The 24281-nt window shown below is 46.1% G+C and overlaps 1 protein-coding gene across 4 annotated transcripts in view; it reads left to right on the top strand.

Annotated features, from left to right (window-relative positions):
• The window catches only part of PHAF1 (phagophore assembly factor 1), a 98126-nt gene that overhangs the window by 61534 nt on the left and 12311 nt on the right, over positions 1-24281 (top strand). For all 4 annotated transcript variants that reach the window (XM_075940357.1, XM_075940355.1, XM_075940358.1 and 1 more), the window contains exons 8-13: positions 782-879; positions 13441-13553; positions 17254-17387; positions 18520-18603; positions 22881-22963; positions 24193-24236. In XM_075940357.1, the coding sequence (XP_075796472.1) occupies positions 782-879; positions 13441-13553; positions 17254-17387; positions 18520-18603; positions 22881-22963; positions 24193-24236 (556 nt within the window). The remainder of the gene's footprint in view (positions 1-781; positions 880-13440; positions 13554-17253; positions 17388-18519; positions 18604-22880; positions 22964-24192; positions 24237-24281) is intronic.

Raw genomic sequence — 24281 nt, 5'->3', positions numbered from 1 at the left:
TCCATAACAATTCTCTTCAGATGCCACCTTATCTCAAGGTCTTCACTAGAGTCAGCATTCTATCCTTATCTCAAGCACAAGAGAGACAAGAGGCAAAAACAGTGTCTCTCTCAGTACTCTGTGTTGTTAGGTCTCAGAGTTAGCATGAGTTAGGCTAACCAAAAGGTCAAAATGGCTACATACAAATCCCTTGGCTTCCACAGACTCTATGACCTCCTGAGGTCTCTTCCAACCCCATGATTATATGATTTTAAACCCCCAGGGAAAAAGTACTCTCCTAACCAACAAAAATACTAACATTAATTTTTTGGGAGCTATGAAGAGGTTTTAGAAAGCAAGCGTGTTGTTTTTTAAACAAAGTGACAGCCATATGTTAAAGGCTTCATATTCTACAATTTTCCAAGACTATAAATGGTGTAGCAGGCCAGAACAAATACTTTCACATTGGACTAGACTAGAGTGTCTTGGGTATATGTGTGCCTAATGTTAGGAGACTGAAAAACTACAGCCATCTTAGTATGGGTTGATAAAAGAATTGAGCTTTTCCATCCCACCATAGGAATCAATGAGCAGCATAGTGCAAATTAATATTTTTCTAGTGTTTTTTCTCTATACTTGTGGTGTACAAATAGTAAGATTAATTTTAACTAGCGAAGTACAGTGACTGTTTACTTACACAATTGTCTAGTATATGATTTTTAATAGAGATGTGCATTTTTGGAGTAATTTATGTGGTAGTTTTACAGTATACAATAGTCAAAACATTTTCGTATATCCACAGCCTAACTTTGCTCATGGCTTAGCTTCTCTGCAAATTCCCCATGGTGCAACTGTGAAACGTATGTACATCTACAATGGAAACAGCCTGCAGGATACCAAGTATGTGTAGCTGAATTGTCAAGGATAGTTAACCAATATCTAATTTTTTTCTCCTTCACTTGTATTTATTGTTTAGACTTAAGTGAATGCTTAAGTGAATGCTAAATGCATAAGAAATTCAGTGTCCAGTTCCGTTTGTTCCTTTTTTGGATTTTGTGTTCAGATATGTCTAGATATTGAGCATGTACTTTTGGATGAAACCAGATTAAATTCTGATCTGATTTATGGTATGAATCTGGTGTAGAATAGGGATGCTAGTGTGTAATTGAATAGTCATTACCACATGAAATTGGTAATGCTGCTGCCCCTCTATCAGAGGCAGCAGCATAGGGTGGCAGGCGGGAGTTGATCCGTGAAAGGAACCGGTTTAAAAACTGGCTTCCAATACAGACTGGCTCCGCCTGCCACCCTTTGCTGCTGCCTCTAATACAGAGGCAGCAGCACAGAGTGGCAGCAGCTGACAGGGTGGACCGCCCGCCAACAGGGGTGCTGCTGCAGAGCAGCCTCTGTCCAGGGCGGGCCCAGGTTTGCTGTGGACAGAGCCGTCTCTGTGGGATGCTAGAGCAGCCTGTCTGCGGAGTGCTTGGGCCCCCCCATGGACAGGGGCTGCTGCTGTGGAGCAGTGTCTGTTCATGGCATCCCTCCCTACCCGCACCCACACTGCTGCCTCTGATACAGGCAGCAGTGCCGGAGGGGGCAGTTGGCACCACAGATCCCCCAGCACCAGCTCCTGCCTGCCTCACCCCTCACCTCTGTAGGAGACAGCAAGGTGGGGAGAGACATGTGGGTCCACAAAGCCAGTCTGTGTAGGGATGAGAGGCAAGCAGATTCTAAGATCATGGGGAGTCAGCTTTTAAGCCAGCTCCTCACAGGCACTGGCTCCCACTCCCTCCCCCTTGCTGCCTCTGATGCAGAGACAGCAAGGGGAAGAGTGCATGTTGTCGACAAGATTAACCAATAAGCCTGGGCTTATCCGTTAATCGTGTAGTCATCCACACGTTGCCGTCCCTAGTGTAAAATCCATTTAGATTAGTTGCACTAAGACAGTGGTTCTGAAAGTGTGGTCTGTAGAGCTGTGAGCTCAGGGCTTGCCACACCCGCTCCCTTCAGGAGGGAGCCTGCTTTGATACTGCAGTTCTGCAGCCTCCTCCCCCTCTGAGGCTGGAGTGCCAGCACCATCTTCCCGCTGCTAGGAGGCGCTCACTGCAGGGGAGGGGAGCCTTGAAGGTTGGATTTGGCTTGCGGAGGCAGGAAGCAGCTGCATGTGGTGCTGGTCCCCTTTTTCCCAGCTGGGTGAAATGGCACCACAGGAAACTGCTCTCTTGGAAGTTTTCTCCGCTGCTCCCATTGGCCGGAATCATGACCAATGGGAATAACAGGGCAGTGCGTGGGAACAGCAGGAGGCACAGAGCAATGTAAGCACCCCCCCATCCCTTCTCATGTCCAGACCCTGCATCCCCATTGTCCTCATGCACCCTCTCCCACTGAGACCCTACACCCCCACCCCTTTCCTGCACCCTCCCTGCAACCCAAACCCTCCCTCTCAGCTCCAGCACGCTCCCTCCTACTCAGATTCTGCAGCCCCACCCTATTCTTGCACCTCCCACCCAGACTCCCCATCCTCAGCCCACTCTTGCGCCCTACACCCATTTTGTCATCATGGGTGATTGGCTGATGGTCTGTGTTGAGCAGGATGGGCCGCGCACCCAAAAGTTTGAGAACCACTGCACTAAGGTAAGGCAATGTGTACACTATGGCATGGACTAAAAGGTTCCTAGTTGATGTTACTCTTCTTTAAAATAGGAGTATGTTAACATGAATTGGCTACTTTTTTAGTTCATGCCAGCAGCATCCATAGGTGGTAGATCAGAGTGCAGCAAGTCAACTACAGTTCACACCCTTGAAGTGTAAAGAACCCTTAAATCAAGTGAGATCAAAATTAAGCTCAGGAGGTAGGTGGGATAGTATAGAAGAAGCAAGGGAAATTGAAGAAAAATTTTCTCCAACAGTGACAATATACATCCCAAGAGTGAGGAGACAAGCTATATTTAAAAAAGCCATTATTCTTACACAGTTTGTGTGTACACAAGGAACTATATTTTTGCTATGTGTTTGTATAGAGTCTATCACAATGGGGCCTTAATTTCTGATTAGAGCTCTTAAACTCGACTGCAATACAAATAATAAAATAGCAATCTCTGTGCTTATTTAGCGTATGAATAATTTGTTATATATGGTTTGTTTTCATCTCATTGATTCTCAGTGGATGGGGGTGTCTAATTCCCCTAAGTATGAATGGGAGTTACTTGCATAAATCCTTTATGACTAGGACAACGAATCCTCATGTCTTTTTCCCTGTCTAAAAGAAATGTTGCATTTAATTTTGACATAGCATTTTATTGCCCCATATTAAGCGATACTGTACTGTTACAATTACTTCAAGGTTCAGAACTTTGAAAGTATTTTTCCCCTGGGGGCTTAGAATCATACAGTCACAGGGTTGGCAGAGACCTCAGGTGGTCATAGAGTCCAACCCCCTGTTAAAAGCAGAACCAATCCCAACTAAATCCAGCCAGAGCTTGTTCAAGCCAAGACATAAAAACATCTAGGAACTGAGATTCCACCACTTTCCTAGGTAATCCATTCCAGTCTTTTACCACCCTCCTAGTGAAATATTTTTTTTCTAATATCCAATCTAGACCTCCCCTACTGGAACTTGAGACCATTGCTCCTCGTTTTGTTATCTGTCACCACTGAGAACAGCTTCTCTCCATCCTCTTTGGAACCCCTCTTCAGATAGTTAAAGACTGCTATCAAATCTCCCCTCACTCTTCTTTTCTGAAGACTTGTAGTGAGCAGTGGTGGCCGCTCACAGCCCTGAGGGAGAGGAACCTCCCTCTAAGCGTGGGTGAGCCAAGCCCAGTCCTGCCCCTTTAATTCCCTGGGAGCCCAGGGGTGGGGCAGGTAGGATAAAAGTCCAGCCTAGGAGTTCAGTAAGGCCCCAGCCACTGGAGGAAGCAGAAGCCTGCCCTGAGCTCCCAAGCCAGGAGGGCCCTGAGGACCTTGCAGAGGCTGAGGACCAGCCCGGACTGCCGGGCCCCCACTTCTAAGAGGAGACCTTCTTTACCCTGCCCGAGGGTGCAGACTACGATAACCCTGAGAACCAGCAGCTCATGTGGGGCCAGGTAGATACTGAAAGGGAGTCAGGAAGTGGTCCAAGGGACGCCGATGACTGTCAGGCTGATCTTATAGCACTTTAGAGAGTGTCAGAGTGTTGCAGGCCAGCTCCTCACTAACCCCAATGGCAGTCAGGGCTTCTGCTGCTAAGGCCCTGCGCTGGAAATCGGTGGAGTAGGCAGGGCCCACATCCCCCCTGCCACCCCACATAACAGGTGGCAGTCTTCCCCTCCCCTCTCTTGCCTGTGGGACTGCGTTTGTGTTACTGCCCCGCCTTGAACCACAGCTTGGGCCTTACAAACTGTGGGACTGTGTGTGTTTTGCTTATGGTTGCCAGATGGTTTCAACAAAAATACCGAACACACTTGACGTTACATCACAGTCTACATTGCATCTTATTTAGAAAATACCAGACATTTATATTTTCTCGTTTATATTTTCTGTTTGTTCCCCAAACAGAAAGCTCAAATACTGGACTGTCCGTTTCAAAACCAGACACCTGGCAACCCTAGTTTTGCTGCCCTACCCTGAACCAGGGCCTTACTACCTGTGGGACTGTGTTTGCTTTGCTGCCCTGCCCCAAAGTCTGGGCCTTACTAACTGTGGGACTGCACTTGTGTTGCTGCCCACCCTGTACTTATGGCCCCAGGGTTTAAAGGGAGCCGCTGGACATTTAGTTCCAGGCCTGAGCACAGATCAGGGATCCAGGACCCAAGCAGCTGGCTTACACAACTAAACAGGCCCAAATCACTCAGCCACTACTCATATGTCATGTGCTCCAGCCCCCTAATAATTATAGTTGCCCACCGCAGGGCTCTCTCCAGTGCGTCCACATCCTTTCTGTAATGGGGGCTCTAGAATTGGATGCAGTACCCCAGATGTGGCCTCACCAATGCCAAATAAATGGGAATAATAATTTCCCTGGATCTGCTGGCAGTGCTCCTACTAATGCATCCCAGTATGCCATTAGCCTTCTTGGATACAAGGGCACATTGTTGACTCATATCCAGCTTCTCATCCACTGTAATCCCTGGATCCTTTTTTGCCAAATTGCTACTTAACCAGTTGGTTCCTAGCCTGCAGCAGTGCTTGGGAGTCTTCCGTCCCAAGTGCAGGATTCTGCACTTCTTCTTGAACCTCATCAGATTTCTTTTGGCCCAATCCTCCTTATTTGTCCTAGTTCTTCTTCGAGTGGCCCCGTGGGTGCTCCACTCTAGGTGTCGGGTCCGTCCCGGCGCCGCTGGTCGGAAGCTTTCAGAGCCGTCTTCGGCTGGTCTGCGCATGCCCCCTGCAGCGCGCGGCTTTCGCGCCTTTGATCACAAGCACAGACCGGCCCCCCCCCCGCCAGTTCCTCTCAGCCGCCCCAGATTGCTGGCGGAGCTCCATGATCTCCTCAGAGCAAATCCTGTCAGAAAGACATTGTAAATTAGTTAGTTTTTATTAGATAGTTAGCTTTTTTTTATTAGATAGTTCGTTACTTGTTAATTAGTTAGTTAGTAAAAAAAAGAAAGAAAGACGTTTTTCTAGGCAATTTCTGTCAGTGCGGCAGTTTGCCTAGGTAACTGAATCATGCCTGGGACACCATGATTCGAAAGGTGCTCCCAGTGCAAAGAGGCTATGCCAGCCTCAGATGGACACACAGTATGTGTCAGTTGTTTGGGGGAGTCCCATGTACCCCCAAAATGCGTCCATTGCCTCAAGTTAACCCCGCGAGCGCACAGGGACAGGGATCTCCGGCTCAAGCTCCTCCTTTGCGATAAGGCTCTTCAGCCGCCACAAACTACTCAGGAGCAAACAGTTGCCCCAAAGAGAAGGGCGCTATCCCCAGGGGTGCCTAAAACAAAAAAGAAAAAGACGTCTCCCACCCGCTCGCTCCCCGCTGTCCCCCTGCCGCGGGTGAGCCAGGAGAAGTCGGAGGCGAGACCGGCATCTACAACGCTTCCCCGGTCTGTGGCAGAACAAGCAAAGCCGCACACAGCTTCGGCTTCTGAAGCGGCTGCCCCTACTCATAGGGAGCATGTACATACCAGAACCCCTTCGGGGGATAAGCTGGCCATGCCGCTAATGCCACCAACGAAACCGCCTGACAGGGAACTGTCCCCGCAGCAGCGGGACGAGTCAGAAGCGGCAACGGGGTCGGGACCGCTGAGAAAGGCATCCCCGACCCCCCCCACAGGAGCGAGCACTGGCCGCTCCAGAGAACACACAGAGGCACCAGGAGACCACGGCTCACCGCGTGGTGCCGACAGGGCAGATGGCACCGCAGGAGAGGAATTCCCCCGGAGCTCCCCCGCTCCGTGCCAGGGGAAAGCATTAACCCGGTGCTGTTTGACAGCTCCGTGCCATGCGAAAGCTCTCACTCCCTGCCTAGGGAAATCATTAACTCCCAGCCGAGAGCTGCTCAGTCCTCCCACCCCTCAGGCTCCGAGATTGCAATCTCTTCCTTCAAGGCATTCCCAGCCAGCGTGTGCTGAGCATCACCATGGCAACACAGCAGGAGACCTGACAGCTGCCCAGCAGTCCCTGGCAGCTGTTCCTACTAACACAGCAAGGAAATCAGCATCTAGGTACCATTCCAGGTCACCTTCACTATACTTCTCACCGGAGCCTTCCCCTCCTGCATGTCACTCAGACATGGGGGCTTATTCTTCAGCGTATAATAGCGATCATAGACGCTCCTGCTCGAATTACTCTTATAGACGGGGCTCTCTGCACAGATCTCGCTCGCCGACTTGCTCGCCTCCCAGATCATATCGGAGCAGGCACAACAGCAGATATACATCAAGGAGATCATCTCCTGATTATGATTATCATACTCACAGGAGTTATCATGCCCCTATAAGGAAGGGCAGATCACACTCCCATTCCCACTCTTGCTGTTGCCACCAGCCGTATCATAGACAGGCTTCACCGCATGCCCCTGAATATCAAAGACCTCATTCACCGAAACCGCCCCTTCCCACGGCACCCTCAACATCAGTCCCCTCTGACCCGGAGGAGGGTCAAATTTCGGATACAGGCGAGCACACGCCTGCAGCTTCCCCTGGGGATGTTCAGTCACCCTCCCCAGATGATGCAGTTTTCGTGGGGGATCCTTCACCACCGGATGATGCCCGTGAATTCCAAGACCTATTCAAGAGGGTGGCACAGTCACAGGAAGTCCAACTAACAGATGTGCAAGCGAAACAACATAAGTTGTGGAAGAACTTACACCCTAGGCATCAATCCAGAACGGCCTTACCGCTAGACGAGGCAATTCTAGAGTCGGCTTCAGAGATCTGGAACACGCCAGCCTCAGTTACCCCATCGTGTAAAAGGGAGGAGAAAAGATACTTCATAGCAGCCAAAGGGGCAGAGTTCCTGTTCACTCACCCCCAGCCAAATTCACTGGTGGTGGACGCAGCCTTGCAGAGAGCAAAGAACCCACAGGTCAGAAATTCAGCAGCTGACAAGGATGCAAAAAAGCTAGACACCTTTGGACAGAAGGTGTATTCTTCATCCACACTGCTCCTGCGTATCACTAATTAGGCGGCTCTCTTGTCCAACCATAGCTTTGATAACATTGCAAGATTGACGGAAATTGCACAACGAATCTCCGAGGCCGATAGGGTTTCCTCCGCGAGATAATTCAAGAGAAATATGCGTGTGCCAGAGCAGGTCTGCAAATTGCCAGTGACATGGCTGACACAGCGGCGAGAACAGTTGCTACGGCAGTTTCCATGCTAAGGGCCTCATGGCTAGCAACGGCCGCAGTACCTAGAGTTACAATCCAAGGTGGAAGACCTTCCATTCGATAGGATTAAGCTCTTCGCGGAAAAAACGGATGAGGTACTCCATACAGGGAAGGACTCACGAACAACCTTACATACTCTCGGAATGTACGCCCCACCTTTCCGCCGCAGACAATATTTTCCGTTCCAAAAACGGTATGACTATCAATTCCGGAGACAACAAAACTGTCCTTACGATAAAGGTCACCCTAGGCAGAAACCGCAGCGCAGACGTCCTCAGCCGACTAGAGTGAACAATGCCGGGGCGCCCAAACAGCAGGTTTGACTCCCATGTCGAGGGCATGCTGAACACTCCAATCGTTGCCAGAGATGCCAAGCCCATTTTTCATCACAGACTGCAACCCTATTATCATCAGTGGGCTGCTGTAACATCAGACAAATGGGTGTTGGAGGTAATAAGATCCAGTCTCACCATCCCATTCACATCCCTCCTTCCTACCACCCCACCATCCCCGTCCCTTTTCAGGGACCCTTCTCACGAGGACCTCCTGCAACAAGAGGCCTATCGCCTACTATCTATCGGGGCGATAGAGAAGGTCCCAGAGGACTTCAAGGGAAAAGGGTTCTATTCACGTTATTTCCTAACACAAAAGAAAACGGGGGGATGGAGACCCATTCTGGATCTACGCCAGTTGAATCGCTACCTCAGAAAACAGCGATTCAAAATGACGATGCTCATGACAATCATCCCAGCTCTGGACAACAACGATTGGTTCGCGGCCCTCGACCTACAGGATGCGTACTTTCATATAACGATACATCCCGCACACAGACGATTCCTGCGCTTCATCATAAAGGATGAGCATTTCCAATATCGTTTCCTCCCATTCGGTCTCGCTTCGGCCCCGTGGGTATTCTCAAAGACCCTCGCAGTCGTTGCGGCGCACCTCCGGCGAATGCGAGTCATCATATTCCCTTATCTGGACAACTGTTTGATAAAGGGCGCATCACAGGAAGAAACATCCCTCATGGTCACAACGGTCAGACGAGTGTTCGACTCTCTAGGACTAATTGTGAACGTGCAGAAATCGACCCCCACTCCAACGCAGAATATACAGTTCATAGGGGCAGTTCTTGACTCAAAGACGGCAAGAGCCTATTTACCGAAGGACAGATTCCAGGCGATAAAGGACCTGGTCACTTTACTAAGCAAGGGCCCAGTAGTCTCAGTACATACCTGTCTGCGTCTCCTGGGCCACATGGCTGCGGCCACGTTTGTCGTTCCCAATGCACGCCTCCACCTCAGAAACCTGCAACACTGGCTGTCAACGGTGTATGTGCCGGGAAGACACGACATTCACAAGCAAGTTTCTCCTCCGCTCCATGTTCACATGTCTCTCCGCTGGTGGACCAAGGCATCAAACATTCTCGTGGGAATGCCTTTCCACAGACCAATCCCATCGATACAGCTGACGTCGGACGCCTCCCTCATCGGATGGGGTGCGCACATGGGCGACAAACGCATACAAGGTCACTGGTCTCCCGCCGAGAGGCGTCTACATATCAACAGACTGGAGTTGCGTGCAATATTCCTGGCATGCAAACACTTCCATACTCACCTGAAGGGCAAAACAGTCAAAGTGTTTACGGACAATATGGCAGCGATGTACTACCTAAACAGAAAAGGCGGAGCGAGGTCACGTTCCCTATGCACAGAAGCGGTATGGTGCTGGAACTGGTGCATAAGGAACAATATCATCATAGCAGCATCCTACTTACCTGGCATAGCCAATGTCATTGCCAACTCCCTAAGCAGGCGCTTCCCCGTCGACCATGAGTGGGAGATGAGGCAAGATGTGATTCAGGAAGTCTTCAACAGATGGGGCACACCCCTGGTAGATCTGTTCGCGACGGCCTCCAACAAGAAGTGTCGCCTGTTCTGTTCCAGAGCAGGGATCGGCAAGGGATCGCTAGGCAATGCACTTCTAACCAGCTGGAAGAAATCACTACTGTACGCGTTCCCTCCAATAGTTCTCATTCCCAGAACACTGGAAAAGATCAGAACGGAGGCAGCAACGGTGATTTTGATAGCACCTGCCTGGCCCAGGCAAGCTTGGTATCCGTTCTTGCACAGGATGTCTCTGCGGCCTCCGTGGCCTCTGCCTTTACACCAGAACCTTCTCTCCCAAGAACGGGGTTCTCTGCTACATCCCAAGCTGGAGACGCAACACCTGACAGCGTGGCTCCTGACTGGCTCGACCAGGATGAGAACCTTTGCTCACAGCAGGTCAAGTCCATTCGAATTCATAGTAGAAAGAATTCAACAAGACGTACTTACCTCGCTAAATGGCGCAGATACTCGGCTTGGTGCCTTCAAAACAACGTCCAACCCCTGTCCGCTCCATTACACCAGGTCCTCGATTACATGCTGCACTTGCGGGATTCAAAACTCTCCCTGGCATCCCTCCGTGTTCATCTATCGGCCATCAGTGCGTTCCATTCCCCAATACAAGGGTTCTCATTGTTTTCACATCCAACCACCAAGCGATTCCTCAAGGGTCTAAATAATTTGAGTCCACCTCGGAGACCTCCTCCACCGTCGTGGAATTTGGACTTGGTTCTTGAAACACTTATGTTTCCCCCATTTGAACCACTTGCATCCGTAGCATTACACATGCTGACTATGAAGACTGCTTTCCTGCTTGCAATTACATCAGCGCGCAGAGTTAGTGAGTTGGGAGCGATGATGTCGACCCCCCCGTTCACATTGTTTTCAAAAGAATCAGTGACGCTACGGTTGCACCCGGCGTTCACCCCTAAGATCTCCTCATCGTTCCACATCAACGAACCGATTGTACTTCCTTCTTTTTATCCAAAACCACATGCCTCAAATAAGGAGGCCATGCTTCATACACTGGATGTCAGACGTGCCCTAGCCTTCTACATAGATAGAACCAGACAATGGCGCCAAACAGATAAGCTTTTGGTATCAACAGCGCAGCGATCCAAGGGACAGCCGCTTTCAACTCAACGCATAGCTAGGCTTATCTCCCTCTGCATAACCCGGTGTCACGCTATTCGTAACAGACCGTTGCCCTCCAATCCACGGGCACATTCAACTAGGGCAGTAGCAACCTCTACGGCTTTTTCCAGGGGAGTTCCCCTGGCAGATATCTGTAGAGCCGCTACTTGGGCTTCAAGTACTTCCTTCATGAGACATTATGCCATAGTACAACGATGGGCGTCAGACCACGCGGTGGCTTCCGCAGTACTGTCTTCTACAGGCAATAATTGATTGACCCGGAGCGCTGGTGTCCTGGTTACTGCTATACAGTCACCTAGAGTGGAGCACCCACGGGGCCACTCGAAGAAGAAGAACAAGTTACTCACCCTGTGTAGTAACGCTGGTTCTTCGAGATGTGCCCCGTGGGTGCTCCACGACCCGCCCTCCTCCCCGTTCCGGGTCTCTCCCTTTGATTTATCTTTCAGGGACCGAGCGGTGAGAGGAACTGGCGGGGGCGGGGGGGCCGATCTGCGCTTGTGATCAAAGGCGCGAAAGCCACGCGCTGCAGGGGGCATGCGCAGACCGGCCGAAGACGGCTCTGAAAGCTTCTGACCAGCGGTGCCGGGACGGACCCGACACCTAGAGTGGAGCACCCACGGGGCACATCTCGAAGAACCAGCGTTACTACATAGGGTGAGTAACTTGTTCTTATTCTGGACTCTATCCCTATCCTCCAGCATATCTACTTTTTCCTCTAGCTTCATGTCATTGGAAAACTTGCTGAGGGAGGAATCCCTCCTGTCGTCCAGATCATTAATAAAGATGTTGAACAAAACTGGCCCCTGAACAGAACCTTGGGGTACTCCACTTGTTATCGACTTCCAACCAAACATTGAACCCAACAATCTAGCCAGCTTTCTATCCACCTTACAGTCCATTTATCTAATCCGTGCTTCTTTAACTTGCTGGCAAGAATATTGTGAGAGACGGTATCAAAAGCTTTGCCAAAGTCAAGGTCTATCATGTCCGTTGCCTTCCCCATATCCTCAGAGCCAGTTATCTCCTCACAGAAGGCAATCAGGTTGGTCAGGCATGACTTGCCCTTCGTGAATCCATGCTGACTGTTCCTGATCACTTTCCTCTTCCAAGTGCTTCAAAATGGATTCCTTGAGGATCCCCTCCATGATTTTTCCAGGGACTGAGGTGAGGCTGACTCGTCTGTAGTTCCCTGGATTCTCCTTCTTCCCTTTTTCAAAGATGAGCACTACATTTGCTTTATTCTAGTCGCCCCTGACCACCTTCTTTTTAGACAAGATGGGAAACAAAGGGATTTCTGTAAATTGTTCCCTTAGGTACTGATGTGCAACACTGATACCAGCATATATGCGTGGGTCACTCCCACCAAGTTCATGATGCAACATGACAACAGGGTATTGAATAAACACACCGGGCTCGGGCAGCACATTACTGGCTCTGCTCATTATGTACCCACCCTTCCCCCAACCCAAACTTGTCCCCAGCTTCCCTATTCACTCCATAACTGCTAAACTTGTAATTCAAACTTGCTTTCAAACATTCGCTTAATAAAATGTGTCTGTTTTGTTAAAGAAAGTATTTTTGTTTATGCTAGGAGAATATTAATGCATTGATTGATTAATGAGCAAGATTAGGTGATAAATTATAATGGACTGTGTTTATATGGACATTGTAGTCTAATTAGAATCAAGTGCTTTGGAAAAAAATTCCTATACCCAAATGTGGCATCCTGGGTTTTAATATATGTGTGTATGCTTAAAAGACTCAGCTCACTGGGAAGTCATGTATTCTCTCAGACACAGAAAAACATCACATTATTGGGGAAAATTAACTTTAAGGGAACAACATATACTCTCTTAAACATACATTGCCCTTCCCTAAATTCCTCTCCTGCTACTGTTACAATTAATTAGGTGATTATAAGTGAAAGAGATTTTAAAAGGAAAATTGGCCAGTGAACTGAGGAACAGATGGCGCAGCTTAATCTTATTCAACATTTTTTTTAATTGTCTAGCATTGAGACTGATGATCCCCCTTTAAAATAATGTAGATACTTAGCCATTTAGAAGTGGTAACAGATGACAACAGGAAAATTAAATTCAATGAATTGAGACACACATTTTGTGATCTTAAAAAAGACTTTAAATGCTAACTCATCAACAAACCATTGCAGAAGTCAGTAGACTTGGCCATCTGTATTCAAGAATGGTCCAAGACTGGAACAGTAGGAATACTTGCGCTGGAGAGTGAGAGATGCTGGCAGTATTATGTATAGAAGCCTCCACATTGCACACAACTGTCTGTCTACTTGTAGTGGCAGCTGTGAATTAAGCATGTATAAGCATGATATGGCCCTTATTTTCACAAGAAATACATTTGTTTCAAAAATTTTTCTGAAACAGCATGTTCTGGTATAATATGAAAGTTGACTATCTCAAAATTACTTCAGGCCTTTCGTTCTAGTCAAGTTAGGCTCATCCATGTCAACGGTAATATGCTTTACTTTTAATGTATTGTACTAGCAGCGCTTCTGTCATTGAAGAGCTAGTGGAAAGTTCTAAGATTAAGCATTTCCTGTGTTTGTTTTTGTTATATCTGATCTAACTGTTTCAGGGCTCCCCTCATGCCCCTCAGCTGTTTCCTTGGTAATGTGTATGCAGAGAACATTGATGTTCTGAGAGATGGAACTGGACCCTCAGGTTTACGGCTCCGCTTACTCACTGCAGGTATTAATGAGAATGGATGACGTGTTGTCCTCACTTTTAGTCAAGAAAGGAAGGACAAATTTGAATGAAATATGTGTTAGCTAACCTATTGTATTTTCATTGGTGGGTTTCAAAATGTTGTGCACATCTTAAACTCTGCAAACTCTCTGAAATAATATCCTGCTATTGCTGCATATCCACATTCCTGGAGAAATCACAGGTGGCTGTGGAAACATCTTTCAATCCAAATTCATGGAGTTTCTTGTGGCAGTGAAATTTGGGTTTTTTCTGTGTATATGCCCAGAAAAATGAACAGTTGCTGTCTGTTATAAGAAAACCCTTTCAGAAACAAGGAAATGTCAGGTAGGTGTGTGACCTGTACCTTGTAATGCCAAGCAACGTATTATGCCACTTCACTCTACATTCAAATAATTCTAAACTTACTCTTTCTTTGGAGGCAGCATTCCAAGTGGCGTGAGTTGATTAGGTATTTATCCTGTGTTCTTTTGATGGCTGGACTTACAGAACAAGAGGAAAGGTTTATTGCCAGTTAAGAAATGCCCTATATAGGACTTTAAAATATTGTCAAAAATCTTTTGAGTGTTTTTCACATTTTTCTTTTGAGTGGCAAATATTTTTTTCACAGGGTTATTTTTTCAGATGTGATCATGTTGAGAAGATTCTCATATATTACTAGGACACACAAGATAAAAAATGGAGAGGGGAGGGAAAACTTTACAAATGAGGAGTAAGAAACAATGAATTAAAAATGTAGCTAATTTGTTAAAGTTACTTTGCTTCTGTCTTTACAGAGGAAGATAATGGAGAGCTGCCTAGGACAGGGATCATATATCCTGGTGTAGTAGGGAAGGAGTTAGCTATATTATCCAGATAATATAAATGGTTTTGAAAAATTGGATACTTTTTAAGGTAGAGTGTTGTGTCTAGATAACATACATACCTGAAATTTAAAGGAAATATGTTAGCAACAAATACATTCTTTATGAAAATGTTATATTAGCTGTCAGATTTCTAGAACTTGCTAAAAGAAAAACTTGCCATGTATCATCCTTTCCTAGCTGAACTCAGTTCCTTCAGTTAATTCATTCCCCATCCTTCTAGAATTAGAGTTTCTCTGTGATTGAGTTAATGTATAGTAACTCTTCCTGAAGAAATCAGGCTTGGCTTGATTGCATGTCCATCACTTTGTAATACTTATGAGATATCATAGACCAGGAAGAAACATCAGCTGACCTGTTGTTTCTCAGAAAAAATTTCTCAATTATGGTAAGAGAAATAGAATTCTCCATCAATTGAAAACCCCTTCTGAAAATTATAAATACAAATATTAATTACCCTCTCAGCATTACATTTAAGATTTTTCTCTGAGACGAGGCATGTGTATCCTTGACTTATATCCAGGGATTCTCATACTGGTGGTTGAGATCCCTCAGAGGATCACAAACTTATTACATGAGGAGTTATGAGTTGTCAGTCTCCTTACCAAACCCTGTTTTGCCTTTAGCATTTAGAATGGTGTTAAATGTATAAAAAAGTGTATATAAATTAGAGGAGAGTTGCACTCAGAGGCTTGCTATGTGAAAGGAGTCACCATTACAAACGTTTGAGAACCACTGCTTATATCACTGCCCAAACACTAACTAGACATAGAGGGCATGTCAAAATTGGCAAAAAGTGTGTGTGTGTGTGTGTGTGTGTGTGTGTGTGTGTGTGTGTGTGTGTGTGTGTGTGTGTGTGTGTGTGTGTGTGTGTGTGTGTGTGTGTGTGTGTGTGTGTGGTATTAACACAATTGAAAAACTGGTTGCATCCTCACACTTCTGAAGCCATATTAGCTGACCACGCTGTAGTTTTAGTTCCCCATGAGACCTGTGAAGACCTAGTCAGATATAGACATAATATTTGCCTGGTTTTGTGTTGGTTCTGCTCCCTTTCACACAATGATTGTCTTAGTTAAGCAACCTTTGGCAGTGAAAGACTAGAACTGGGATTCAGGCTGGAGATACTGGCAGTGTGGTACAATTAACCTTATCTTGTGAATTAGCCATACTTTTCCAGCAACCATTTGAGTTAAAACTAATTCTGATATATTGCACTTCAGTGTAATCTAATATATAAAGAAATGTTCATTTCCTGATTTGTTAATCTGATTTTTGTTTGCGGGAGGTTGTTTAGGGTTAAAGCTACTGAGTTTGCAAAATATACCCTGAATTGTAATACCTATGCAGCGAAGTAGAGCTGTGGGACAGTATGTATACAGTGACTTGTTCATACATTTCAACTAGGGATGTCAACAGGTTGTCAAGTACATGATTGATAAGCCTGGGTTTATCAGTTAATCTGATCAACTACACGCATTCCCCTCCCACCGTTGCTGTCTCTGCAGCAAGTGGGGAGCACAAACTGATGCCGTGGAAAGCCAGCTTTTAAGCACCGGATCCATGGAGCCGCTTGTCTCCCTCCTTCTCCGACCCCTGCAAGAGACAGCAGCAGCTTGGAGAGGAGCAGGCAGGAGCTGATGCATGAATCTAGCTTTCAAGCCAGCTTCTCACGCGTACTGGCTCATATGAACTGCTTTCCCCTCCTCCTTGTGCTGACAAGTGGGAGCTGATACACATGGGGAGCCGGCTGTTAAGTAAGCTATCCTCTCATGCTGGTTCCACAGAGCTGCTTGCTTCCTCCCCCTCCACAGTGCTGCTGCCTCTCTGACAGGCAGCAACAGGCAGGGGATGCTGCCACGGAGCAGCCTCTGTCCCTGACTTGCACAGCCTCTGTCTACGGGGGACTAGGACCCTCCACGGAAAGAGGCTGCTACCGCTCCAAGCTGCCTCTTATGGACATAACTACCGTAATTTAGCGAATATAAACCACGGGTCATACTCGTTTTTACAAACCCTGCACCACCATTCCCATGGGGTATATTTGGGTGCAGAGTATATAGGGGTTTTTTTACTCACCAGCAGTTTTTTTTAACTTACCAGAGGCTGGTGGTTCCTGCGGCTGCACAGGAACGGGGTGGGTGGATGTGTGTGAGCGCTCCCTCGCCCGGAGGCTGGTGGTTCCTGCTCCCCCACCCCTTCCTGTGGCTGCAGAGAAACCAGGGGGATAAGCACTCCCCCGCCCAGAGGCTGGTGGCTGCGCAGGAACCGGGATGGTGAGTGGCTGGCTAATTCCACCCCCACTACCGCACCGTAAATTAGCAAATATACCCCCGGCACAGAAAAGTCTTGTATACCCTGCGGGTTATATTCATGCGCGGGGTATACAAGATTTTTTTCTGCTGAAATAGAAAAAAACGCGGGGTATATTCGCTTAATTACAGTAACTGCCGGCATTTGTACTTGATGCCAGTTCATTAAATTTGAGATTGGCAGTGCAAATAAGTAAACTGCATTTTGTAAAATGAAGCAATAGGGGAAGAGATCATGTTAATCTGCTTCCCCAGGAATAGCACTGCTGAATTAAGCCATTGAGATATGGGTCTATGACAGTTAACAATCACATTACCCAGATGTGATCTTTTTGTGTGTAAACTGCCATCCAAACTAAGAGCTGAATTCAGTACAACAGCATTGTCTTACAGGCATTTCTTTACATTCTGTCTCTTCAGTAGCTAAGTGCTGGAATTTGTGATTATTCATTCATTGTGTAGTACTGGGATCTAGAAGTTATGAACATTAGGCTGTTGTTCCCCATTCTTTAGGCTGTGGCCCAGATGTATTAGCTGATGCCAAGATGCGGGTATTTGAGCGCTATGTGTACTTTGGTGATTCGTGCCAAGATGTTCTGAGCACTTTGGGGTCTCCACACAAAGTCTTCTACAAGTCAGAAGACAAGGTAGGAAAAGGCTTTCCTAATTTTAGGGCCATATCAATATTCAGAGCTCCTACAGTTTAAATGTTCCATGGGTATTTTGAACTGATTTTAAACAAGTGATAAACACAATGTGGACCCTCGTTTACTCAGATTTAATCAGTTTACATGGGTTTAGTTCAATTTGGTAAAGAGTCAATTTAAATTGATATATAAACCTGAACTACAGGTGTCTACATTGTCTTGCCCTACATTAACTTTTAAATTAAAACCAATTTAAATTGATGCAATTTTTAATATGGACAAGTCCTACCAACTATATGGGCATCTAGTTTATTTTTTCTTTTTATATTCATATAAGATAATTTGTGGGCATGTTTTTTACATATTTCAACATGAAAACATATGCGCACTATGTATATGCAGATCCGCAGCTGGAAGTCCTGCAGTAATCATGAGACTTTACATTTTTAAAACTGGTTATAATTTATATTTATTTAACACATTAATTTTCACTGTTAAACTCTGAATTACTCCTGCCTCGTTCTTTATTTCACTAAATGTGTAGGTGGAGGCATATATACCTATATTAGGCAATAAAGTGAGTTTTCCACAAATACCTGGAGGACTTTGATATCTACTCTTGTCATTTTACTGCTAAAAGGAGGCAATTTTTTTTTTATTTTTGTCCATGTCTGACTTCTGGGTGCAGGGATATATGGTGTGTTAACATTATGAGAACAGAGTTTTTAAAAGTGGATTCCTTCAGTTTTGAGTAATCTTTTTTATTTGCTAGCTGTATAATGCCACTAGTTAGTAGAGTCTCTAGTATAATCTTATTTCAGTGCTAGAAAATTCCAGCTCCTCCTGTTGAAGATGTGGGGAGCTGACTACTACATAAATATTCTCATAAAATTCCCGTATCTCCTAATTGAAATGAAATCCCTCAGTAGTTTGGTTAGTACCTAGTTCAGATTGTATAGCTCTCTCACAGTATTAAAACATACAATAATTTGTACAAAGATAATTTAGAATTTGAATCATAAGGAAAATGTATGGACACTAGTGTGAAACCTGTTTTTACAGAAAATTAAAGTATTGATAATAATTTAGTTATGGTAAGCACTGATAAATCTATATGTGAATTTCTTTGCAGATGAAAATTCATTCACCCTCCCCACATAAGCAGGTTCCATCAAAGTGCAATGACTACTTTTTTAATTATTTCACGCTTGGAGTGGTAAGTTGGAGACTTCCATAAATAATCTATTTTCAATTTGAATTGGCCATCCAGTGTATCCTTCAGAATGACTAAGTATCTCAAACTGGCATTTGATACGAGTACTAACACTGTGCAGAACTCTCAGTAGCTTCCTCAAGAATCTTTGAATATGAAAATGGGATTGCAAATGCTCGAGTTAAGTCAGATTTGAACAACAATATTTTACCATTTTCCCATAATCCATGGAGCGGTTTTTGAATGTTTTGCTTTGGCATCCCTCCCAACACTCTGATCAGGTGCTACCCCTAATGTGTAGGACAGGCCTGGGCAAAATATGGCCTGCAGTCCGGATCCAGCCCGCCAAACTGCCGGATCTGGCCCGCGGACACTGCAGAGAGCTCCCCACTTGCTTCGCCCCTCCCGCACACCGCTCAGAAACATGGCTGAGGAGCAATTTCACTTTAAAAAATTAACCCAGAGGGGAGGGAGAAAGCTTTAAGAGCTGCTCCTGCCCCCAGCACAATCCCATTGGCTGGATTCTGGCCAGAACCCAGCCAATGGGAGCTTCCTGTTTCAATACCAGGTAGCCACGAACCACAAAGGGCTCGTAGTTATTCACAGAGCACATGGCTGCAGCCTGTGCAGGGGCAGGGCAGGCAGGGAGGCTGATTCAGAAATGGGCTTGCTGGGTGGTAAGTCTCCTGGCCAGAGCCTGCATCTGGCATCCCAGGACCACCACCCCCCAAACCTCTGCTCCCCACTCCTGCCCACATACTTCCTCCCAGATCCTGCACCACAATCCCTTGCCCCAAATCATAGTACCCTCCTGCCCTAGCTCACAACCCAACTCCCTGCACTCCCTCCTGCACCCCAATTCCCTGTCCTAGATCACAATTCAACCCCCTGCACCTCAATCCAGTGCCCCAGGTCACAACTGCCTCCTTCACCCAAACTCCGTGTATTACCCTAAGCTCCCTTCTGCACCCAACTTCCATCCTATACCCTGTACCTTCTGTTGGAAACGAAAAATGTAGACACCGTATAGATTCAAGCAGGAGGGTTTATTACACACAGTGCTGGCTGAGTGTCACCTTGCCACTTGGGCTCAGCGAACACTGCTAAGCACTTTATTACAGTAGATTATATAGGGAGCCAGCGGGCGGAGAGAAGCGACGGGGTGGGAGTTCCTGAGCCCCTGGATAGGTTCTGGCAGCAGGACATATGAACACGGTAAGTCAATAGTCTAAGGGTATGTCTACACTACAGCACTAATTCGAACTAACTTAATTCGAATTAGTTAATTCGAACTAAGCTAATTCGAACTAGTGCATCTAGACCTAAAAACTAATTTGAATTAGCGTTTTGCTAATTCGAACTAGCATGTCCACATTGAGTGGACCCTGAACCGAGGTTAAGGATGGCTGGAAGCAGTGCCGGCAGGGCATCAGATTAGGACTTAGAGCGTGGAGCTGCTGTCTCAGGCTAGCTGAGGGCTGTGCTTAAAGGGTCCCGACCTCCACCCCAGACAGACTGTTCTCAGGGGTTCCCCACTTGCTCGTCTAACTCGATGAGGGACAGCAAAGCAGTCCTGCTTGGAGTGCCCTGAATGCCCACACTCGGCACATCACAGCACTCGACCATCAGCCCAGCTGCACTTGCCGCAGGCTGCCATCCGGGGGGGGTCAGTCGGGGGGCTGCAGGAGAGGAGCCCGCAGAGCCACCCCAGTCCTCCCCATCGGGGGCTCGTACCCCATTCCTCCCTCACCTTCTTCCACTTATCCCTCCCTAGTCCCCCTTCCTGATGTACAAAATAAAGGACGTGTGTTCAAAAATAGAAACTCTCTTTATTGAACAAAACTCGGGGAGACTGGGAAAAGGAGGTGGGAGAGGGGAAGAGAGAGGGTGGGAGAGGGGAGGGCAACTAAAATGATCAGGGGTTTGGAACAGGTCCCATATGAAGAGAGGTTGAAGAGACTGGGACTTTTCAGCATAGAAAAGAGGAGACTGAGGGGGCATATGATAGGGGTCTATAAAAGCACGAGTGGTGTGGAGTGGGTGCATAAAGAAAAGTTCTTCATTAGTTCCCATAATAGTAGGACCAGAGGACACCAAAGGAAATGAATGGGTAGCAGGCCTCAAACTAATAACAGAAAATTCTTCTTCACAAAGCAAATAGTCAACCTGTGGAACTCCTTGCTGCAGGAGGCTGTGAAGGCTACAACTAGAACAGAGTTTAAAGAGAAGTTAGATAAATTCATGGAGGCTGGGTTCATGGAGTGTCCCTTGCCTTTGTTTTGGAAGGCTGGAGATGGATGGCACGAGACAAATGGCTTGGTCATTGTCTTCGGTCCATCCCCTCTGGGATAGCTGGTGTTGGCCGCTGTCGGCAGACAGGTTACTTGGCTAGATGGACCTTTGGTCTGACCCAGTACGGCCGTTCTAAACTCAGGGTCGGGGGTCTCAGTGGACCACCTTGATTTTCATGCAAACCTGCTCCTGGGTGGCCAGGCTGGAAGCTATCCTACCCTAGACGGCCACTTTCCTGTGCCTAGTACGGAGGTCGTGGATGAGGTCCACGGTGTCTGCAGTAGACCAGGCGGGCGCCCGCCTCTTGCGGCCCCGGGCAGGCTCCTGGGAGCCACCAGCCTGGTCCTGGGAAGAGGCGGAGGGCTGGGTGGCAGCGAGTGGCTGGCTCGTGCCGTGCCAGGTGCAGGGTCTGCTGGCTGGATGCTGGCAGGCTTGCACCTGGCACGGGCACTGTAGCCAGACCATGCCCCTTTAAGGGCTCTGGGGCCGGGAGGGGGGCAGAAGAGTTTCCCTGGTGGTGCCCAGAGTGGCCACCAGGGAAAGCTGGGGAGGGCTAGCCTCCCACTAGTTCGAATTAAGTGGCTACACAGCTCTTAATTCGAACTACTTAATTTGAACTAGGCGTTAGTCCTCGTAGAATGAGGTTTACCTAGTTCGAATTAAGCACCCGCTAGTTCGAATTAAGTTCGAACTAGCGGTTTGCCTCTGTAGCGCCTATCAAAGATAATTTGAACTAACGTTTGTTAGTTCGAATTAACTTTGTAGTGTAGACATACCCTTAGAGATTACATAGTAGCTCCACCCATAGCTCAGGTTTACACATTTGCTAAAACACAAGTATTCCTTCCCCCCCTTCTCCCAAGCATTGCCTTGCAATGCATATGCTACCTTCCATTTGGAATCCATAGGAGTGGTGACAGGGCTTTCCTGACAAGTGCAGGGTATGGTTCATAGGTGTTATCTAGGGATATAAAGCAAAAAGACAGTATCAGGTATACAGCAAAGCAGTTGTTATAGCATCATTCTGGTGTATCTGGGAGCCTGGATTGTTAGGGAGGGAGGGCGTCGTCTCATAGTGACATGCTAGGCCTTTCCCTAAATCTGTGCTTGGCCTTTGGAAGGCAACTGTTTTTCTTTCCCATACAGGATGGCAGACTATGAGGCCCCCTTTCAGGGCTTTGGCATTCTTTGTGTGTGTGAAACTCATGATAAGGGTGTTCAGTTATGGCTTCCCACCTAATGTTATGCTACTTTGGCTCCTTCCATTTGTGATACATGGGCGAGGCTGTTTTTCTGTATTTTTCCTAGGGCCCATTGTCTGTTGGCTAGGCCTTTTGCCTCTGCCCAGGCTGCGCAGTGTGGGCCTATGTGGAAAAGCTTAACCAGAGATCGTGGCTCGGAATCTTACCTACATATCAATGGGTTATTTGCTATTCTATCCCTATACTTCCTCCATTAATAGCATGGAAGAGTGTGGCCCTCAATCACTTTCCAAATTCTAGGAGTGGTGCCCCCCCCATCAAAAATTATTGCCTACCCCCATGTAAGAACTGAGGCCCTTGTTTCTGAAATCTAACCTTACCTACACTGACCAGATACTATTTTTCCATTCCTGTGCCTCACTTTTTGTTGTAGTTGATTTCTGAGGAGATGGCAACAATTTTTTCCTCTTACGTTCATCTGCAGTTTAGTACCTTATGTAATTTGTGTCATAAGAATGTTGGCTTTCCATCTTGCTTCAGTGTAAAGTGAACTAGAATAGGCAGATAAAATAGACTTGTTCAGACAGGCTGCTAGCATTAGCAATTACAGCATCACTCTAGCCATATAATTATAGTTGAAAATGTCACTCTTATGTTGTAAAGGCTTTTTTATTTTGTTTTTTTACTGTTAATATATAGCTAGACACTCCTTACTGCATATTGAGAAAAAAACGACATTCTCTCATCAAACTGTTTGCTCATGTCTGTCTCCTTTGTTTTCAACAGGATATTCTTTTTGATGCAAATACTCACAAGGTGAAGAAATTTGTCCTGCATACTAATTATCCTGGTCATTACAACTTTAACATGTGAGTATAGTAGTTTGTGAAAATGCAAAATCTGTCCGTAGTAAATCCTTTGTCAACCTTCTGTAGTTCCTGTAGTTTCTGTTGAGCAGGTTTGATTCATGTGGCAACTTGTACGAAACTTTTAAGCTGTCTTAATTATCTCATGCTTGTGCATTAATAAGTGTACATTAGAAAGAGGACAGCAAGCACTACTTCTAAATCACATTCCACATAAAGTTTCAAAAAAATCATCACAGCACAGATAAAGTGTGCATAATTCTTAGGATAATCGTGAACATTAGCACATTTTTAAACTTAATTCCAAATAGTTAGTTATTAGTTCACTCATTATAAGCAGTGCTTGTACAAGGTGGAATTTGTATATTTGACAAGTAGAAACGAAACCGCATTTGGGAAGTTCTAGCTGTTAACTATAAAAGCAAATATACTGGAATGTAGTGTATGTTGCAACAGTCTATAAAGAACCTGTAGATATTTTAGTGGCTGTTCATGTAAGGACTGAGAACTGTAAGGTCACATAATCTAACCAGAAACATGGTATTCTTCCAAAAGTATTCCCATTTTTTCCTACTTTGAAGAACTGGTGATGACTACGGGCAAAAATGTATAAATTGATGTTTTGTTTTGCAGTTTTTTACTAGAATTTTTCATTTCCTCCCTGTGCATTACAAAAGAGAATGATTTGCAAACTGTTTCTTAAAACTTCCGATTGTTTATTTTCCCCATCTGATAAAAGCCTCTGACTTCATATTTTCCATATCAGTATATGATTTCATAAGCTTTGTCTAGCCCTCCTGAGAACACATGATTTATATCAACAGAATTATTTTGCCAGTAGAGCTCATACCATCTAGCTGAATGAAATAAGCTGTAGTAGCAAAAGGAATTTTTTACAATTTCAGCTGTGGGTAGGCTTTTGCTGAGATAGCTGGTTCAGTTAGTGGTTTGAGTTTATTTCTCAGACTTCTAATTTTTGTAGTTATCTTGACTACAGCAGTGCAAACTTTGGACTTTTTAAGTTCATGCCTACCTCATCCACATGGGACTGTTACAGTGCAGTAATGTTTTGTGTACAACTATTTGCACACCATGTCTTAACTATGGGATGGTGTTGGTGTGCTGGTAGTCAAAGTAAACTGCTCACTAAAAGCATTTCTTGGTCAATCTGTGCTACTTAGTTTCTGTTGTTTCCTGTGTTTTGTAACAGTTTTCAAATTTCAATGTTCTAGATACCATCGTTGTGATTTCAAGATTCCATTAGCCATTAAGCGAGGTCAGTAATCCATTGTCCTGCTCCATGGGTTTGTAAAAGAAAGCC

The sequence above is a fragment of the Pelodiscus sinensis genome, chromosome 12 (genome assembly GCF_049634645.1).
Source record: "Pelodiscus sinensis isolate JC-2024 chromosome 12, ASM4963464v1, whole genome shotgun sequence".
Classification (NCBI taxonomy): Eukaryota; Metazoa; Chordata; order Testudines; family Trionychidae; genus Pelodiscus; species Pelodiscus sinensis.
This window is presented reverse-complemented; position numbering and strand designations above follow the sequence as displayed.